This window comes from Phascolarctos cinereus, unplaced genomic scaffold, assembly GCF_003287225.1.
Source record: "Phascolarctos cinereus isolate Bilbo 61053 unplaced genomic scaffold, phaCin_HiC Scaffold_2;HRSCAF=192, whole genome shotgun sequence".
Classification (NCBI taxonomy): domain Eukaryota; kingdom Metazoa; phylum Chordata; class Mammalia; order Diprotodontia; family Phascolarctidae; genus Phascolarctos; species Phascolarctos cinereus.
In genome coordinates, this window is record NW_027555625.1 from 375,707,922 (window position 1) to 375,727,852 (window position 19,931).

At 40.7% G+C, this 19,931-nt stretch overlaps 1 protein-coding gene across 4 annotated transcripts in view; it reads left to right on the forward strand.

Moving 5' to 3' along the window:
* Positions 1-19,931, forward strand: part of ARHGAP26 (Rho GTPase activating protein 26) — a 528,120-nt gene that overhangs the window by 333,301 nt on the left and 174,888 nt on the right. For all 4 annotated transcript variants that reach the window (XM_078150504.1, XM_021004972.2, XM_078150503.1 and 1 more), the window contains exons 15-17: positions 5,124-5,211; positions 9,462-9,520; positions 11,882-11,987. In XM_078150504.1, the coding sequence (XP_078006630.1) occupies positions 5,124-5,211; positions 9,462-9,520; positions 11,882-11,987 (253 nt within the window). The remainder of the gene's footprint in view (positions 1-5,123; positions 5,212-9,461; positions 9,521-11,881; positions 11,988-19,931) is intronic.

The following is a 19,931-nucleotide window of genomic DNA, read 5'->3' on the forward strand; positions in this document are numbered from 1 at the left end:
TCAACAAATAGTTCTCGGCTCCAGAACTTGCCAACTGGTTCTGTTTATTGTTGTTTGCTCCTCTTGAGAGAGGAGAACTTCAGAGAACTGTACAGTAAGATTTGTCTTGAGTCCAAGGCTGGCAGCTCTCCACAAGCCAGTGGGGGGTGGGGAAGGGGGTAGGGCGGAGTAAGTAGTTTGAAGGAAAATCACAGGCTGAACTAAGCCCTTTGGTACATAAGTAAGTAAAGATTAATTTGTAAGGAGTGTGAGATGGCAAAGGATACAGTTTGTGGATGCAGAGGAGGGCTGGTTTTAGGACCTGATGAGCCATGGCATCTTCAGATTTCTCAGCAGGAAAAGAAAGGTTCTTGTTCTGGGATGTGTTTTTCTATGGACCTAGATAGGGTTCTGTTTCTTGGGCAAAAGTTGAGTCCCAGATATGTTTTGTCCTTGGAGAACAAAGAAAGCTTAATGGAATAGGTCTCTCTCTGTTTGTTTTCCCTGCTCAGGAAGAAGAAATGAATGGAAACTCATGCATACATATGTATTAAGTGCTTACTGTGTGCCAAGAACTGTGCTAAGTGAGCTCTGGGGATACAAGTAGAAAAAGGGAGACAATCTCTGTCTGTAAAGAGCTCACCCTCTTTCTTGGGGGAGACAGCACATAAAAGGACCTGTACATGAAGGGTAAATGGAAAGGCCTGGGACATCTGTGGGACATCTGACCAACCACTGGGGTGAATGGCAGTGTCCAAGGGTCCTTGTCACTAGGTCAGATGAGAAGATAAAATACACATTTTTCTGTCTGCCCTTGAAAACTCTTCAAGATCTGTTTCCAGTTTTTCATCCTAGACCAGTTGTGCATGACTCTCCGTCATGGTCTCTATGTTTCAAGTGGACTAACCCATTTTTGTTTCCCATACACTGTAGGACATCTCTTGCTTGTGTGTGTTTGCACAGACCGTCCCCCCTGCGTGGACTGTTCTCCCTTCTCCTCTCGACCTTGTAGAATCCCTCGCTTCCTTCCAGGTGCTACCCTCGCCAAGAGGCCCCCCAGTTATTACAGTTCTCCCTTCCTTGAGATCTCTTTGTATTTACTCTCTATAATTTCTGTTTGCTTCCCTGAGTCCCTCTTGTCCCCACCCCTGTTCCTGCTAGCAGATTGTAATCCTTGAAGGCAAGAAATCTTTCATTTTGTCCTTTTATAAGGCTTCTACCACAGGGCCTGGCACATAGTAGGGCACTCAACAAATGTTCATCACCAGAGAAAGTGGGAGTTGGTGGTATTGAAGGAGGTGGGCTGGTCTTGTCAGAATCCATGAGCTGACCTTGTAAGTCAAGCTCTCCTTAGGCCTTCGAGAGAAGTTTTCCTTTTAGCTAGATGAGATTTTGACATCTCCCATCATTCCCCACCCATTTGGAAATTAAACAACAGGGCTTCTTAAGCTTCTTCCACTGGAGACCCTTTTTCTAGCAGTGTTCATTGGCATTGTGTGGCCTGAGGGCATGCACAGTGCAAAGTGCATGTGCTTTGTGTTCAGAGAACCAAGGCTGAAGTGAAGTTGCACGATGCGACATGGGCAAGCACTGCCAGAAACCCCTTGGATTCAACGCATGTTTGATTTTTAATTAATTTTTGGTCATTGTGAGTTCAGAAACCTTTACTGTTGCCAAGAGGGTCTCAGCCCACAGTTTAAGAAACACTGAGGACAACAGAAAGAGAATTAGAGAATCAAGAGTTGGGTCAGAATCCTATCTCTAGGCAAGTTACTTAATTTTTTTGGGTTACAATTCCTTTGTTAGTAAAATGAAGAGATTGGACTAGGGGAGGCGACCTTGAGGCCACATGGGGCCCTCTAGGCTGAAGGTTCCCCACCTCCCCCCCGGATTGGACTATAAGATCCCCTCTAGGTCTAAATCATATAATCTTACAATTGTATCTGGGCAGCTAGGTGGCACAGTGAATAGAGTGCCCAGCTTCAGGTTAGGAAGACTCATCTTCCTGAGTTCAAATCTGGCTTCAGGCACTTACCAGCTGGGTGACCCTGTGCAAGTTACTTACCCTCTTTGCCTCAGTTTCCTCATCTGTAAAATAAGCTGGACAAAGAAATGGTAAATCACTCCAGTATCTTTACCAAAAAAATGCCAAATGGGGTCAGAAAGTCAACCAAGACTGAAACCACTAAACAATAACAACAATTATATCTATTTTTAACTAATTTCCTTCTGATCATGTCCACCCCAAGTCTCCATTCAGTAAATTTGAATAGATCCCTATCAACTCTAGGATCAAATACAGATCCTCTCTTAACATTCAAAGCCCTTGATAACTTGGCTCCCTTCTACACTTTCAGGTTTCTTACACCTTACTCACTCCTCCCATGGACTCTTCAATGCAGTGACACTCACCACCTTGCTCTTTATCATACAAGTCACTCCGTTCTTCCATTTTGTGCATTTTCACAGCCTGGTCCACCAAGCCTGGAATGTTCCTCCTCTTCTTCACATCTGGCTTCCCTGGTTTCCTTTCAGTCCCAACTAAAGTCTTACCTCCTACAAAGAACATTTCATGATCTGCTGCTTTGCTGCTGAGATCATCTCTAATTTATCCTGTATCTAGTTGTTTGTAGGTTGTTTTCCCCATTAAACTGAGCTCCTTGACAACAGGACCTGTCTTTTGCTTTTCTTTGTATCCCTAGCGTTTAGTACAGCGCACGGCACATAGTAGGTGCTTTTTGACCTGTTGATTCTTTTAGCTTTAAAAACTGCTTGCAGTACGAGATGAAGTTTTCTCTTTCTTGTGGCCTAGGTTATTTTGTAACTAACAAATTCCTGGCTCTATTCGGCGTAAAGATATTCAGTGCCCTTGAGAAACACTGCTCCCTTTCCAGTTGGCCTGGGATCCAGTTTGTACTCTACAATTAAGAAGCAGTTGGTCTCTTGACTTTTGAAGACTTTCTCTTCACCTAGTATACAGCCAACATCTATTTTTTAAAAATATATTTCATTTATTTATAATTAAATATTTCCCAATTACGTCTGATTTTTTAATATTTTTATACATTTTGAGTTCCAAATTCTCTTTCTACCCAGCTTTTTCAGAAGACAAGCAATGTGATATCAACTGTACATATAAAGTAATGTAAAACATATTTTATATTAGCCATATTGCAAAAGAAAACATACCCAAGTTGGGCCTCCCTGGGGAGCCCTGGTCTGTGGTGCTCTGGTGAGAGGGGTCATCATTAGAGGTGCCTGTATGGCCTGTGGGTTGCCTCCCCTCCAGCAGTAAGGAGAGCCTGTACTCCAAGAGCCCAAGCCACAGGTATCCTGAGAATACTCTTCCTCCATCCCCAGCACCAGAGACTTAGGAAAAATATGCATATGATGATACCTATTTTAAGCAAAGTTATGAAGGATACGAAGGCTATCATAGCCAGGGCCAAGGGGACTCAGAGTATTATGGACGTGGAGAGGCACAAGATTCTTATGAAGCTTATGATCAAGATGGCACAAGGTCCTCCTTGAAGGCCTTTCCAGCTAGGCCAGTGAAGGGGTCATGCAGAGAGTATCCATATGCAGGTTATTAAAACAACCATGACAGAAAACTGTCAATTAAGAGCAGAGTTGTTACTGATTTCTTATATTTCCCAGAATTCCTGTTGCTTTACCCATGACAAGTAATTGTCTAAATGTTTATCTTCATGATTTCCTTCTTCTCCTCCCTTCTTCCATCCTCATCCTATATTCTCGCTTCTATATATAGTATTTTAAAATTAGTTAAAATAGATTTAGAAATACCGAATTAATTTTTTAAGTGTATAGATTTTTTTTCTTTGTTTAAATATAAACACAGCTGTACCTTTTATAATAAAAACAGTAAGTTGAGTTTACACATCCCAAGAAAAATAAGGTGAAAAAAAGAGTACTTCAGTCTGCATGAGGTAGATAGCATTTTTTCATCATGGGTCCTTTGGAATTGTCTTAGATCATTGTTTTGATTCTTTCACACAACATAGCTGTTACTGTGTATAGTTTTCTTCCGACAACCAGCATTTATTAAGAATCTGCGCTTTGCAGGGCCTTGTGCTTGGCACTGGCAGAGGATGGAGTATGGGGGAAGGTAATGCAAAATATGATCCCTGCCCACAAGGAGTTTACAGTCTAGTTAAGAAGATTAGATTTTTTTTTCTGTTTTTCTTCTGCTCTTTTGTTATGTGGCTATGTGTCATGACATATAACAGTTTCCAAAGAACGGGAATTCAGGTTCCCCAAAGAACGACAAATGCCTGGTGTGGTGGTGGTGAGCAGGCTGCCCCCTATTTCAAAAAGAGAATTATTTAGGAAGGAAACACACATTTATTAAATGCGTATCTGCCAGGCACTATGCTGAGCACTTTACATTTGATCCTGTTTGATACTGACAACAACCCTGGGGTGTAGGTGCTATAATTATCCCCATTTTATGTTTGAGGAAACTGAGGCAAACAGAAGTTAAGTGACTTGTCCACGATCACGCAGTTATTGAGGATCTGAGGCTGGGTTTGAACTCAGGTTTTTCGGATTCCAGGCCCAGCTAGAATGCTGTGCCACCTAGACACCTAGAAAAGGCCAAAAAAAAAGTGGCAGACATGCATGAGTGGTAGAAAAGATTGTAAGGATAAATGGTAAATGTGAAGGATGACTGATAGCCTGCAATTTTTTTTGGTATCCTGGTGATGTCAGAAGTATGTTTGAGAAAGGGCCTCCATGTGGTGTGGGCATGGATGAAAGTCACACAGAATAGGTTGCAGTGTGAATCACTGGAGGCAATGCTCAGATTGATAAGACATGAGATCCCTTTGAGTATTTGAAAAATGAGATAAGCCACAGACACAGATGAGCCACAGTATTACATGATAAGTGCACGAAAGAGTTACGTGAGAACTGTCGTAGGGTACAATAGCCATTCTTTGAGTCAGGCCAAGAGATGTATTCAGCCACGAGGACTTTTTTTTTTTTAAAGAAACAAACACGACCTCTGAAAGCAATATAGAGGTAAGTGTGAAAGTATTAAGCTGTAGACAGGCTCACCTCAAGAGGAGAGAATGATTTTGTTTTGTTTTACTTTTAATCATTTACTTTTCTCTCTTTTTTCTTAGACCCCAAAACAGCTTCCGAAACAGAAGTGGATATCTGTGCAGAGTGGGAAATAAAGACTATTACTAGTGCACTGAAGACTTATTTAAGGTGAGTCTTTCCAGTCTGTCTTGCTTCTTTCATCCTATGAAGAGTGCCTGGTTGGCTGTTCAAGATCCGGAAACAGTTCTTGCATGAATACATTCAGTTTCTTTGGTCAAACCAGTAGTGTAAATTGCCAGGCAAATCCCTGCTACAGGGTAGGGATGGACTTATTTTTATTCTTATATCTCCACAACCTAACGTAATGCCCTGCATGTAATAGGCTCCTAATTGATGTTTGTTCAGTGCTACCACAGACCTTTGGAGTTGAGTCCGTAAGCATTTATTAAGTTTCTGCTGTATGCTAGGCACTTGTGCTAAGAGCTGAGGCAAAAACCAGTTCCTGATCTCAAGAGATCCACAGTCTGATAGGTGAAATGAAATGCAGACAACTATGTATAAATAAGCAAGATATGTAGAAGATAAATTGGAGATAAGCTCGGAGGGAAGACACTAAGATCAGGGAAGACCAGGGAAAGCTTCTTGCAAAAGTTGGGACTAATGCTGAGATTTGAAGGAAGCCAAAAGAATCCAGGAGGAAGAGAGTTCCAGGCATGGGATTAATCAATGAAAATTACTGCAGCTGGGAGATAGTTCTGTTCAAGGAAACAGCAAGGAGGTTACCCGATTGAACGGTATGAGTTGGGATGAGTTGGGAGGTAGAGTAAGGTATAAGGAGGCTGGGAAGGTAGGTTGGGACCAGATTATGAAAGGTTTAAAAAGTCAGATGTTATATTTTACATTTGATTCTGAAGGTGATAGAGCAGTCAACTCAGAAGGATAAGCAGGTTTAAAAGAGAGAAATAAAAGCTCATTTTGGGGTAATATGAGTTTAAAGTGCCACCCACTTAAAAATATCCGATTATTACCTGGAAATGTGAAGAGAGGTCAGGCCTAGGAATAGATATTTGGGAATTCCCTAAGAGCAGGCCATGGTGTCACCTTTGTTTTAATATCCCTAGCACCATGGCCTGCCTGGCCCAATAAATGGTACTGAATTAACGTGGAATTGTTCTTTACTGGATGGGGTTGTCAACAGTGTACAATCCAGGGCAGCTTCAAGAGAAAATGCACCAGAAAAGACAATTTTACAGAAAGGATGCTGTGGTAAAATGTGTCCCTCTGAACCAGTCTCAGGAATAATTTCCCTTTAGAGAATATTTTAATGTTGGTACGGGATTTACCTTGCTTTGTGAATGAAGCAGATAGTGAGCATTATTGACCTCATTTTCAAGATCTACAACTTATCCAACATCAGAGGCATCATTGGAACCCAAGTCTCCCAACTCCCTATTTAGCACTCCATCCATCACAGTGGGATGCCCTCCAGGGGAATGGAAGAATCCTTTATTGTGATGTGCTCGGAGGGAGTCACTCAATTTATTCCTGACCATGCTATCCTTTTTTATTTGTCATTTCTAATGAGCAAAACATCGTTGATGCTTACTCTCACATGAAAGCACATGGTCATCTCTAAATTGGCATTCTGATGGAGGGAAGGCATCACTATCCTAGATGTGATATTTCTTCCCCAGCCCCTTGAGTAGTGGTACTAGAAGTAAGTGGCAGATTTATCTCTTACCCAGTCAGTGAAGAAAGCCTTCATGGAGGGTGTGAAATATATGGTAGGGTTGGGAAGGATATATTCTGGCATGTGGGGTTTCTAAATGCAGAAAAAGGCCTGAAGCCATGGTTAGCATAACTAGACAATCAAGCCAATTAAAGAGATGCTGCACTTGTGCAAAAAGAGCTGACGACTGAATAGAAATTGGTAGTGATCACTCCTGTTTGCCAGTCTTTGCTGCATCTTTTGTCATAGGTTTTTAGATTTAGGGCTCAAAAGGTCGTTAGAGTCCGTTAGTTTCAATGTCCTCATTTTAAAGATGAAGAAGTTGAAGCCCAGAAAAATTAAGCCATCTGGTCAGCATATTTCCTATTCATCTTGCGTATAGTTTGCTTTGTGTGTATTTGTTTGCATGTTGTCTCCGTCCGTTAGATTATAAGGTCATTGAGGGCAAGGACTGTTCTTTTGCAGATAGTAGGTGCCTAATAAATGTGTATTGATCGATTGATCAAGTCCAATCCATGCCTGTAAAAGAATCCCCATAATCAAAATATCATGCAAATTCTCATCCAACATTTGTTTAATGCTCTCCCACAAAGGGAAACTGCCTATCTCCTATGCCAGTCTTTTCCACTTTTGGATGACATTGTGAGGAAGTTTGTTCCTTACGTGAAGCCTAAGTTTGAGTTTTTATACATCTCACGCATTGCTTCTAGTTCTGTGTTCTGGGCCAAGCAGATTAAGTCAAGTCTCTCTTTTACAAAATAACCTGCTGAGATCAATAGCAGCTGTTATATCCTTATTCCAAGCCTTCCCTTTTCCAAAATAAACATCCCTGATTCCTATGCCATAGATTCTTAATGATTCTGGTTGCCCTCTTATGCATGCACTTTAGTGTTGTGATGTCCTTAAAATGCAGTGCCATGGACCTAAACATGATCAATGTTGTCTGATGAGGTCGTTGTTATTATTTTTTGGGGGGAAGGGGGCCATTGTTGCTTAGTATATTCCCCCCCCTTTTTTTTTTGATGAGGCAATCAGGGTTAAGTGGCTTGCTCAGGGTCACACAGCTAGTTAAGTGTCAGGTGTCTGAGGCCAAATTTGAACTCAGGTCCTCCTGACTCCAAGGTGGGAACACTGTGCCATCAAGCTGTCCCACCTCTTAATATATTACAAGGCACATTGCAGGGAACTTTTTGAAGTCATATGTGAGAGTAGTGCAATCAGTAACCAAGAGAGTGACAGTATAAGTAAGAAGCATCTGCCAGTGAGAATGTTACATAATCAAAACCAGGAATCACAATATATAGTTTGATGGAGAGGCTTAAATATAGGGTAATATAAATGACTTGACTGTATTTAAAACCGAGACATCTTTGTAGGCATGTAAGGAAAAGTCTAATAAAAATAATAACAACTTATTAAGTATTGGGCTTTAAGGTTTATAAAATATTTTTACACATGTTATGTAAAATACATAATACAGTGCTTAGCAGAGTGCCTTGGGACATAGTAGGTACTTAATGTTTATTGATTGATTCACTGGTGTATTACCCAACTTGAGCCTCATAAGATAGGTACTCTTGAGATAGATACTGTTATTACCAACATTTTACAGAGGAGGAAACTGAGACAAACTTTAAGTGACTTGATCAGGATCACATAGCGAAGAAAGTATCTGAAGCTAGATTTGAACTGAGATCAGCTTTCCTGCACTCAGCTCGCTACGTCCCTTGGCTTCCATGCATAACATAGATTCTTTGCAGGAACATAAAAGTATACAATTCAGCTTAAAACTAAGACCTGGCCCCAAGTCCCAGGCTTGACATTTATCAGGCTGTGTGGCCCTGAGAAAGTCCCTTAACCCTTTAAGCCTCAGTGGCTTCATTTGTCAAATGGTAGTAGTAATACTGGTGCTCTTTACTTTACAAGATTGTTGTGAGGATAGTTCTTTGTAAACCTTAGCCTTTATGTGAGTCTTTTATAATTAATTTATAATTTTTATGAGTTATATAATTTTATAAATTATACAATGTATAATATATAGTAATATAATATCACAATATGGTATAATAAATAATATATTATATAATATATATTTTATAAGTTTTATAATTGATTTACATGGTCTCATATATATATGTCTTTATAAACCTTTGTATGTATGTGAGGAGCTACTGCTATTATCATCATCGTCATCATCATCATTATCATCATCATCATTTCCTACTAGAAAATACCTCCTTTTTCATATTTCTTATTGACTTTTCCTTGCTACCAAACTGATGGGAAGAAACTAGTCTTGATTTAAATGGAGTTAGTGAAAAATGTTGAACTAATTGTCTTGTTTCTGCAACAGATTTCAACGGTCTCTTGTATCTGTGGCCTTGACAGGAAAGCACTTGAGTTGTGCTGGAATTCTGTGCCCACTCATTTCTTGTCACAAACATGTAGAAAAATTGAAATGGGTATTAGGTCATTTCAAGAAAAGAGAAAAGGTGGAGGGTGGGGGGAAATCCTAGAGGAATGTTGGAATTCTTCTAGTCAGACAATATTGTTGAGTTTCTATTGCTTCTCTGGGCCGGTTTTGCTCTAGGAAAGATCATACTATGGAGACGATGTCTCAGCTGCTGTTAGGTGAAGATTGATTCTTTTGTGATAAAATTTATTTTTTTGGCGTTTTTGTGTTTTCCAGAATGCTCCCTGGGCCACTCATGATGTACCAGTTCCAAAGAAGTTTCATCAAAGCAGCGAGTAAGTTTGAAGTTGTTACAATTTTGAGGAGGTGGAGAATAGCAGAGACTTTTTTTTTTAAATTTTGAAATTTTCAAAATTGTATTATCTGTCCCTGGTACACTTCTCCTAAGCTATGCCCGTGTCGATGCCGACAAGCCTGTGGTATACAGACTCAGACTTAAGATACTGCTGCTGGAGGAGAAAAATAAAGCTTTGATTGCAAATTCTAGTTACTGAAGTTCTAATGACTTCGGTTTTTCCAGCCAGAGCAGCACTTTACAGAATGAATCAGACACTGCACATTACGCAGATCGAGCCTAGGGTGCTTTTCCATAAATATGACACCCGTTATATAACTCCATAGGTCTCATTCCATCAGATCTTCCACTCACAGCTTATGATCATTCTTTGGATGTCCCATCCAAGTCCCTAGCGTCATGTTACTGGTATAAAAAGTACATGGGGATTAGGTGCAAGCCATTCCTAGTATACTGGAATCTGGCTGCGTGGAGGGAGTGAGTGGAATGTCTGTAAAGGAGACTTCATATCAGATGAAAGTCTGGCCTGAATTGTCAGCATACAACATTACAACATCAGCAGCTCATACAGCCTTCTGGTTTTAAAATTCATTGATTTGCCAGCTTTTAGGGGTACCCATTCTCTTTCCTACACAGAAGAATCACTATTGTTGATTGTCTTTTGTTTCTTCACTATTTCACTATTTGTGAAATTGTGGATACAGTTAGGAGGACCTGGGTTCATGTAGTAGCTGTGTGACCATGGACAAGTCCTTTAACCTTCTGAGTGAGCTTCAGGCAACATTCCCCAACCGTATCAATCAGTAGGTAATTTGCTGTGTGCCAGGCACTGTGTTTAAGAACAGAAAAAGATTCTGCCCTTGAGGAGCTTACGTTATGTCTGCTGGTTTTTTCCTCCATTAGACTTGATTTTTGTTCCTTTTAATTTTTTAATATTCATTTTTTAAATTTTGAGTTGCACATTCTCTTTGCTCTTCAGCCCCTCCTCTACCCATGAAAAAGGCAAGCAATGTGGTGCCCATTATACACGTGAAGTCATGTAAAGCATTTCCACAGTAGCCGTCCTCGGTTAGATTGTGAGTTCCTCCTTTTGCCACTGTGTCTGGTACACAGGAGGTACTTAATAAATGCTTATTGATTTGACTGGTGGACTGGAAGTCATAGGTGGTGTTTTGTGTGAGTGGGCTGATGAAATAACAGGTGCTTTTTGTATCTTGACTTGGATTCCTGTTCTTATCTGTGTTGCATTCATTACAAAACAATCAGGAAGAAAAATCCTTGGGAGATCTCATCCCCTATGAACTATTTGCTGAAAGGGAAAAGAAAGAAACAGGTAGATAGGAAGAAATGAATTAGGAGTTAAAATGAGAGTGCAGTGGGTCTGTCTCAGAGGAATTCCAAGTAACCATTCTCTGATTCGTTCTAACAGCCCTATAAATAGCTGGATAACTCAGGGCATAGTGAATGACAGTGCCCTGTTTAATAGTAATAACTCACTCTGTTAGCACCTTAATGCGTAAAAAGTGCTTTTCACGTCACCCAGTGAAGGAGGGGAGTGTGAGCAATTTGATATTCCTTTTACAAATGAAGAAACAGAGAAGTTATATGGTTTCCCCTAGAGTCACTCTAGATTGAAATTCATATCCCTCCCGACTAACTCTAGAATTCTTTCTGCCATGCAACAGTGACCGTCCTTCACAGAGGAAAACAGATTGGCCCAAGAAAAGATGGCAGAATGGGGATTAAAACCAAGGTTCAGGGGAGGGAATTGAATTCCTAATTCTTGTTGCCTTGGTTATACCAAGCCGTTTGCTGCCTGTGCTTTGAAGATAACTGAACAGTTCCTACGTCTTCTCTAAGGTTGTGTTGAGGTGATATTTTGATATATGACACCCTCATAATGCTCATACTAGTTTGTTTACCACTTAACCCAGTGCATAAAGTTCCTTGCGTCCGTAAAACTAATTAGCCATGTGAGAAAGAGCTATTCCTGGTGTCTCCCCTACAGCTATGAATACAGTTGACTACTGCTTTTTATTTCGTTATTTTTCATTGTCCTAACTTGAGTTCATATTCATCATGTTACTCCATGTTACATCGTAGGGCCTTCCTGGTTTAAAAGAGGATTATAAAGACAATTCTTCAGCCTTTCTAACCTAAACCTATCCTTAGGACAGGTAGGTGGCGCCATAGTGCACAGAATGCCTGCCAGGCGTGGAGTTAGGAAGACTCATCTCCTTGAGTTCAAATCTGACTTGGGACACTTATTAGTTACAAGTCACCCTCTATCACCAAGGCTAGTTCAGCTTTGACACTGATGTTTTGCGCCCTTCTGTTTCAGAGCTAGAGAATCAGGAGTCTCGCGTCTCAGAAATCCATGCCCTTGTTCATCGGCTCCCTGAAAAAAACCGGCAAATGTTACAGTTACTCATGAACCATTTGGCAAAGTAAGTGTTATAATTGATTTACATGGTCTCTTATCTTTCTTTTTGAAAGTTCGTTTCTTTTCAATTCGCCTTTTTTAGTGTTGCCTACTTGCTTAGACACAATAGTCATGTTGAATGGTGAGAGAGAGAGAGAGAGAGAGAGAAGAGAGAGAGAGAGAGAGTGTGTGTGTGTGTGTGTGTGTGTGTGTGTAATATGTATATAAAATAACCGAAACACGATGGGAAGAAGGACATGAGTTGTATGGTCTTCACCAGAAAGACTAGACCATTCCTACAAGGCTGAGTTATTGGGTAGAATTTCTAAGGGTGATGAGCTATTATGACTCCTCCCATAAAAATTCAAAAGGGGAAGTAGACATCCGCGGACTGGGAATCAGGAAACCTGAGTTCTAGACTTGGCTTTCCACCAACATTGAGTTGATTAATCACTGTGCTTCAGTATCTTCTTCTTTCAGATGGAAATAATAATACCTGGCCTGCCTATAAGCTTGTGAGTATCTAAGGAGATCAGAGCTGTGAAGAGAATAGAACACTCTACAGATGTCAATGGATTATTGTTGGACAAATGTCTAGTTACTGTCTTGGGTTGAGAAAGGCAAGTGGTTTAGTGAATAGAGTGCTGGATTTGGAGTTCAAACCCTGCCTCCAGTTCTTACTCGTTTTATGACCCTGGACATGTCATCTAAGTGCTCTGTGCCTTTGTTTCCTCATTTCTGAAGTGAGGGGTTTTGAACTCTGTGGCCTCCAAGGTCCTCTCCAAGATTATTTTCTATGATTCTGTACACCCAGCCTGGTTTTCCTTACTTGGGTTTCTGTTTTTCATGCCTTTAATGCTCTGAGAATGTGTCACAGAAGACCTGTTAGAGTCCCATTCTTTTTCCCAGGCCTCCTTTGGCTAGGGTGGAATGTTCTGGAGAGTAACAGGGAGCTTAGAGAGGCCAGATAGTGCAAGTCACACTGAGCAATTAATTAGTTCCTCAGTTTTCTGGGTGCACTTCTGACAACCTACTGGACAGAATGGCTTTTGTGTTTAACTAGGAGGACTTATGCTTCAGAGATTTAGTTCCTTCGTGGGGATAAGCTGATATCCTACCAAGGCAGAAGGAGCTGGTGTTGAGATTTCTGTGAAATGCTTGACTTTACCTCCTGGAAAGAGTGTGTAAGTGTTGCCATAACAATTTCCATGTGTTTGAATTTAAAAGCAGGAAAAGCCCTGTGTGCTCAGTGAGAAGCAATAGGGAGGGTTCAAAGGCAAGTGCTCTTCTGGCCTGGATCACATGTTCAGGAATAATTAGGAAACCTACTAGAGATATGCAAGTTAGCAGTGGGAATCTTGCTTTCTCTCCCTACCCCTCAACACCCCTCCCCAGTAAAAAAAGAAAAGGGAAGTGGCTGAAGAATCCTGAAGAACTGGGCTTAAGAATTTCAGATGCTTTTTGATGATCATTTTGTATCTGTTCCTTTGTATCTCTATTCCTTTTTGTATCTGTTCCTAGAACTGAAAATGGGTTTAGAATTTGGTCTCAACACTGCACATGCATAAGGAGGAGGGTGCCCAAAGAAGAGGGAGATTGAAGGTAGCCAAAGGAGTCAGTTATTTGCAAGGAATCTCCAGACCGTTGTATGGCTCTTAGGCATTAAGGAGATCTTTGGACCAGCTGAGAGCAGCTGGAGGAGAAGGGAAAAGAACCAGCTGGTAGAAGAGTCTCTGTTCAGTTGAAGAATTTGGGAGAGCTTGGAGGAATGGAGACTGGAAGAAGTCAGTGCTCCAGCACAGGGCACAGAGCCTGTATCCGATTTTCCTTATTATTAAATTTTCCTCAGGAATGTCAGGAATCAAAAAAAGAACACTCATCGTGAAGTTTGATGAACGAAATTTGTTGGGTAGTCAGTTTGTTGGAACTTTTCTTCCTCTCCACCCTGTGGATCCCAGCTTCCATTAAAGTCAGTTTGTCCTTGTCCGTGGACCAAGGATCATGGCAGCTGTACGATCTCGAGCTGCAGCTGTGACCTTGATTGTTTGCCTGAAACCAATCCAAGCTAGTTTTGTTACTTTTAAAGAGTATTTGTGAGGTATATTATTCTGTTTGCCTGGTATTTTTTCCTATCATTATTCCGCTTTCCCTTTCCATGAGTTTTTTTTTGTCATTCATGTGTTCAGTAGAACATACCATCATTAGAAATTCTATATAATGAAGGGGACCCAGAAGCCAGTTATTCCAACAGATCTCTTCTGTTATCGTGCCTCTGCTTTCAGGTATTTTGGGGAGATCACTGGTCTTGGAATCTGGAGAGGCATGGGTATAAATCCTGGCTTTGATACTTAACCAACTAACTCTTTAATAAAAGCTTGTTGACCGACTGACCACCAACTCTGTAATCCTGAGCCAGTCATTTAACTTTTCTGGGCCTCATTTTAATCACCTACAAAACGGGGATAGATAACCTTTGTGTTTGCTGCCTTTCAGGGATATTATGGAGAAAGTTCTCATTGTTTGGAATTTTTTTTATGTATATTATGTTAAACTCTCCTCTTTCTCTCCCTTTCCCTTCCCTGAAAGGTAGTAAATAGGTAAGAAATGTGAGGCTCAGACAAGAATGACTTGTCCACGATTGAATGGTGGGTGATCAGTCAACTCACATTGACTAAACTCTTCTCCCTCTTCCTCTCTCTCTCCCCTGTTACTTCTAGAACTGGCAAAGCTATCTCAAGACTGGTATCATGGCCCAGCTAATTCTCCAACTTTTTCAAGGCAGACATTCCTGTTTTCCTTTAGATCATCAAATTGTATTATTTCCCATGTATGTTGTTGTCACCTTCTGGTTGTTCTGCAGCTTGTCTCCTTCCTAAAATGAGTACCCCCAGAAGTGAACATAATCTTCCAGTCATGGTCTGAGCAGGGCGTAGGGCAACATGGAACTACGTCCTTCACGTTTTGGACCCTAGGATTCTGTTCATGTTCATTAGTGTTTTTGATTACCACATCACATAGTTCATTTGGAGCTAAAAGACAGCTAAAACCTTCAGTTTTTGTTCTGTTCTGTTTTGTTTTATTTCACATCCATTTCTTTCTAGGTACATCTTAGTAATAACAACAATTCACATGTACGTATTAATTTGAGGTACATGAATTCCTTAACAATATCCCTACAGATTAGGTAGTGTGAGTGAGCATTATTATCTTCATATGGAATGTAATCTTCTTGAGGGCAGGGACTATTTTGTTTCTTGTCATCGTAGGAGGAGTTTCAGCAATGCTCATTGATGGATTGATCTCAGTTTTACAGATAAGGAAACTGAAGTGTATAGAAGTTAAAAGTCTTGCTCGTTGCAGCCATATGGCACATGTACAGTGGGTCATGAGCCCAAGTTTTCTGACTCAGAATTTAGTGTCCTGTCCTGTATACCAAGTGGATAGAGCACTGGTCCAGGAGCCAGGAAGAATCGTCTTCCTAAGTCCAAATCTGGCCTCAGACACTTACTAGCTGTGTGACACTGGGCAAGTCACCTAACCCTGTTTGCCTCAGTTCCTTATCTGTCAAATGAGCTGGAGAAGGAAATGCCAAGAAAACCCCAAATGGAGCCACAAAGAGTTGGACACAACTAAAAAACAACAAATATCTTTCAATCCTACAAATGTGAAATGTATGCACTTTGCAATGAGGTTACAACCACCAGAACACCATGCAGCATCTCTTATCTAAATGTGTTTTTGTGCAGTTGACTTTATGGGACTTGAAGTATAGGACTTTCAATTTATCTCTATTAAATTTTATCTTGTTTGTGGATATTTGTGGAATTTGTGGAAATTTTTATTACAGGAAAGATGGACAACAGACTTAAAGACCACAGTATGAGTGAGAGGCAGAGCTAAGATTAAAAATCACAGCTTTCCAGTGTAGTTTTTATACTGTGAAAGTTGAAATTCATGAGAGATTGTATGAGATGAAAGCTGATGGCTTGGTCTGTTTTTCAATTAAGACTTATTTTTAAAGAATTCCTTTTTGTGGCTACTTCACAGCTTTCTGTCTTCATAAACTACAATACCCTTGCATTCTATTCCAGTATTGAGATTAAGGTGTCTTGAGACAAGGGGGTCTGTGAATTTCTTTCCAGTTTTCTGAAGCTAAGATTCTTACTGGGATATGCCTGAGTTATCATGCCTCCAAGTCAATACTTACCTTCCTAATGATCTGCTTTCTTCCTAAGTTTCAGTCTCAGTGTTGGTGTTCTACTGGAAAACATGCTGTATTGACTTTCCTCATTACTGAGGATTTGCCCAATGCTTATTAAACTTGTGGTTCAAAGGAAAAGAAATTTAGTGTTGTGTATTTTGAAAAGGAATCTTTTGAAGCACTTTCCAAAGCCCATTTCCTTTAGCTGCAGAAGGAGTTTTAAGACATGTTTAATCCCAAGGAGAAGTATGTTCAGGAGAATAAGGCTTTGGAGGAAAAAAGAGTATGTGCGTGCGTACACACACACACACACACACACACACACACACACACACACGCACACCCCTTTCCAAATACCTAAGTATGGAGTTGGGTTTGTTTAAGACCTCAGAAGGAACATAAAAATTATAAGGGACTATACACATATCTTTGTTATTGCCAGGATGAACCTTAAATCATAAAATATGAGAAGTAACCTGGCATAATAGATCAAGTCCTGGCCTTGAAGACAGGAAGTTGTGGGTTCATAACCACCTCTGACACCTACTGGCTGTGTGACCCCAGGCAAGTTGCTTAATCTTTGTTTGCCTCAGTTTCCTTCTTTGAAAAATGGAGATAATAATAGCACCTGTCTCCCATGGTTGCTGTGAGGATCAAATGAGATAAGAATTGTAAAGTGCCTAGTTCTGTGCCTGGCTCATAGTATTTGTTTGTTATTTTTATTATTACCAAAGAAATCAGTCCTTCGCGTGTTGGTATGATGCATAAGAAAGTCTTATTCTGATTTTTCTTGTTTAATTGTTTTTCAGTTGTGTCCAGCTCTTCATGGCCCCATTTGGGGTTTTCTTGGCAAAGATACTGTAGTGGTTTGCCATTTCCTTCTCCAGCTCACTTGACAGATGAGAAAACTGAGGCAAACAGGGTTAAGTAACTTGCCCAGGGTCACACAGTAAGTGTCTGAGACTGGATTTGAACTCATGAAGATGAGACTTCCTGACTTCAGCCCCAGTGCACTTTGCCATCTAGCTACCCCTTAATTCTGATAATAAGTTGGTATTTTCAGGTTTAAATATGGCATAAAACCTTAAAGAATGGGTCATGTGGTACTTGAAGGGGAGAAACATAGACTAAAGAGTACACAAGAAAAGAAACCAAGGCAGTGGCATTGATTTGGAGGTTTGATGTCATAATTAACAAGGGAAAAGAATTGCTGTCATTTCCAAGTCCTTTGATGCCTTATGCTAAATTACATTATCACACTTTACCCTGATGTTTCCTAGCGAGTGGCATGTTATACAAGAATAATAGCAATAAAGGTGGCATGTTGTAATCAACATTGTGTCAGACTTGAAATCAGGAAGAACTGGGTTGAAATCCTGCCTGAGACTTTGTGATGTTGGACTAACTCTGAACCTCAGTCTTCTCAAATATAAAATGGAGATAATAATAGCACCCTTCTCACAGAGTTATTTTTAGATTCAGATGAGATAATGTATGGCAAGGACTTTACTGACCTTAATGTGTTATGTAATTAATAGTATTATTGCTATTATTAACTTTTTTCAGTATATCCTCATATGTAAAAATAAAGGATCTCATTCTGGGTAATTCTGGGATGCAAGGAGCAGGAAACAGAAGAACATGAACAAATCTATTTCTAAGAATTACAGGAGAAATACTCAAGATCCTGGGCAAATTTCTGAGCCTCAGTTTCCTTGTGTGTGAAATGAAGGAGTGGGGCTAATTGATGCCTCCAGGGCCTTCCAGATTTAAATATTATGATCCAATAAAGAGTAGGCGTGTTGTCTGGAGTAGTTTCGTATTACTTGTCCTATGGCCGCTTAGTACAATAAGACTATGTATGTTATCTATCCCGCACATGCCCTCTGTAGTGTCTCACTGTTCCTTCATCCTAGTGTTTATGGCTCATTCTGGTTGGCCTCGGGGTTTCGAACATTAGCCAAAGGAAGGAATCATCCTGTCAGACTTCAGCCAAGGATGCTGAAATACCAGCAGGGGGAGTGACTTCTCCAAAATGATATGGGTGGAGTGAAACATAGGTCTAGACTGCTAGCTTTTATAACAAAAACTACCTACTTGTGCTACCTGTGGCAAAGGATGGACTTTACCAGGCCTGCCTTTTTTTTCTAGAATGTTTGTCAATAGGCTGGTGCTAGGCTGGTTATTTTCCCAGGACGACCTCTACATCTCCTTTATGGCCTGTTGTCCCTGGTTGGACCGATATCTAAAGAGAACAACTCCTTGGTTGAACTGTTGCTGCCAGAGATGCAGAGCTGGGCATTATTGCCCAGAAGAGCTGGCCACTGCAGTTCAGCAGAGGGCACAGGGATCACTTGGCTGGCCTTTGAACTGCATATTTCCTTTGCAGGTCCTGGCAGCCGAGTGAGGTCAATACCAAGGAGACAATCAGTTAATCTGGGTCCTGAGCACTTATGAACCAAATTAAAAGTTTAATAAAATAGGGCCGGAGGTGGGAACCTACTTTGGTCCATCACCTCTTGCCAGCCCCTTGTTAGTGTTTTTGTTGCCCAGTCTCCTGCTATTTTTTTGTTTGTTTGTTTGTTTTGGAGCATCTGCTAAACATTGTAGTCTTTCCACATAGGAACAGACTATCAGCCATAAAATAATTTTGATGAAGCATGCAGGGCAAATGTTTCTTTATCAAAGCCCAATTTTAACAGAATATTTCATTCTGCCTGATCCAGGGCAGAGCGTACATTGACCTTCCTTTCCCCTCCACACCGCCTCTTCTGCAGAGCATTTCTCAGCTGCCTCTATAAATGATAATGTTTGGGGTGGGGGAAATGTCCCTATCCAAACTGGAATCTTCAGCTTTGCCTTTGGAAGCGTCTAGGAGCTAAATAAATCTGGCTCATGTGAAAATGCCTGTGGTCATACAGAAAAAGTCACCGCGGGGTGTTGGCTCATGGTTGGAGCCAGGCCCTGGTAAAGCAGGAAGAACCCCTGAAGTCCTTGCAGGGAGGCCAGATGGAAAGGAAGCCACCATGGCCTGGCCAAGAGCATGAATTGATTGGATACTACAGTATTTCTCCTTCCTCTCCCCCACCTTCCATACAGATGAAATCTAACTCCATGACAAACTGCTTTCCAGATCAGAAAAGCCAGTTATTTCCTTGCCATCAAGAAGGTCCCAGACTTTAAAAACAAAACCCCCCCAAAAAAAGTGGAATTTTACAAAGTGGTTTTAAAATAAATAGTCCTTTTAGGACAACTACCTCTGAAAGGGAGAGCTCCACACAGATCTTCACTATGAAGGGTTCTTTGAGGAAAGCCATATTTAATTTTTCTCCATTTCCAGGTTTTTGCAGTCTCCTGCTTTGTTGTTCATTTAGGATGCAGGCTCTTAAATTGTTTTGTGTGACATGTACCCCTTGGGCAGTATGATGTAGCTTATTGACCACTTCTCAGAATGATGTTTTCAAATTCATTAAATGAAATATGTGGGATTACAAAGAAAACCAAAAGTTACAGAAAATGAAGATGTCATTGTTTTTTCCATTCAAATTCACAGACCCCCCCCTGAAATTTGACGCCCAAACTCAGAACCCTAGATTTACAGGGTTCAGATCAAGATGTTTCATATTCTTCACTAGGGTGTCTGGGATTCTCCGCACTCCTTGTAACAAGATCAACCTAGGCAAATATTGGACAAGTTGGGGTATCCTTGGGCTCAGGAAGTCCTAACTTTTTGTAATATAAGCTTACTTTTTATAAACCCAGTGGATG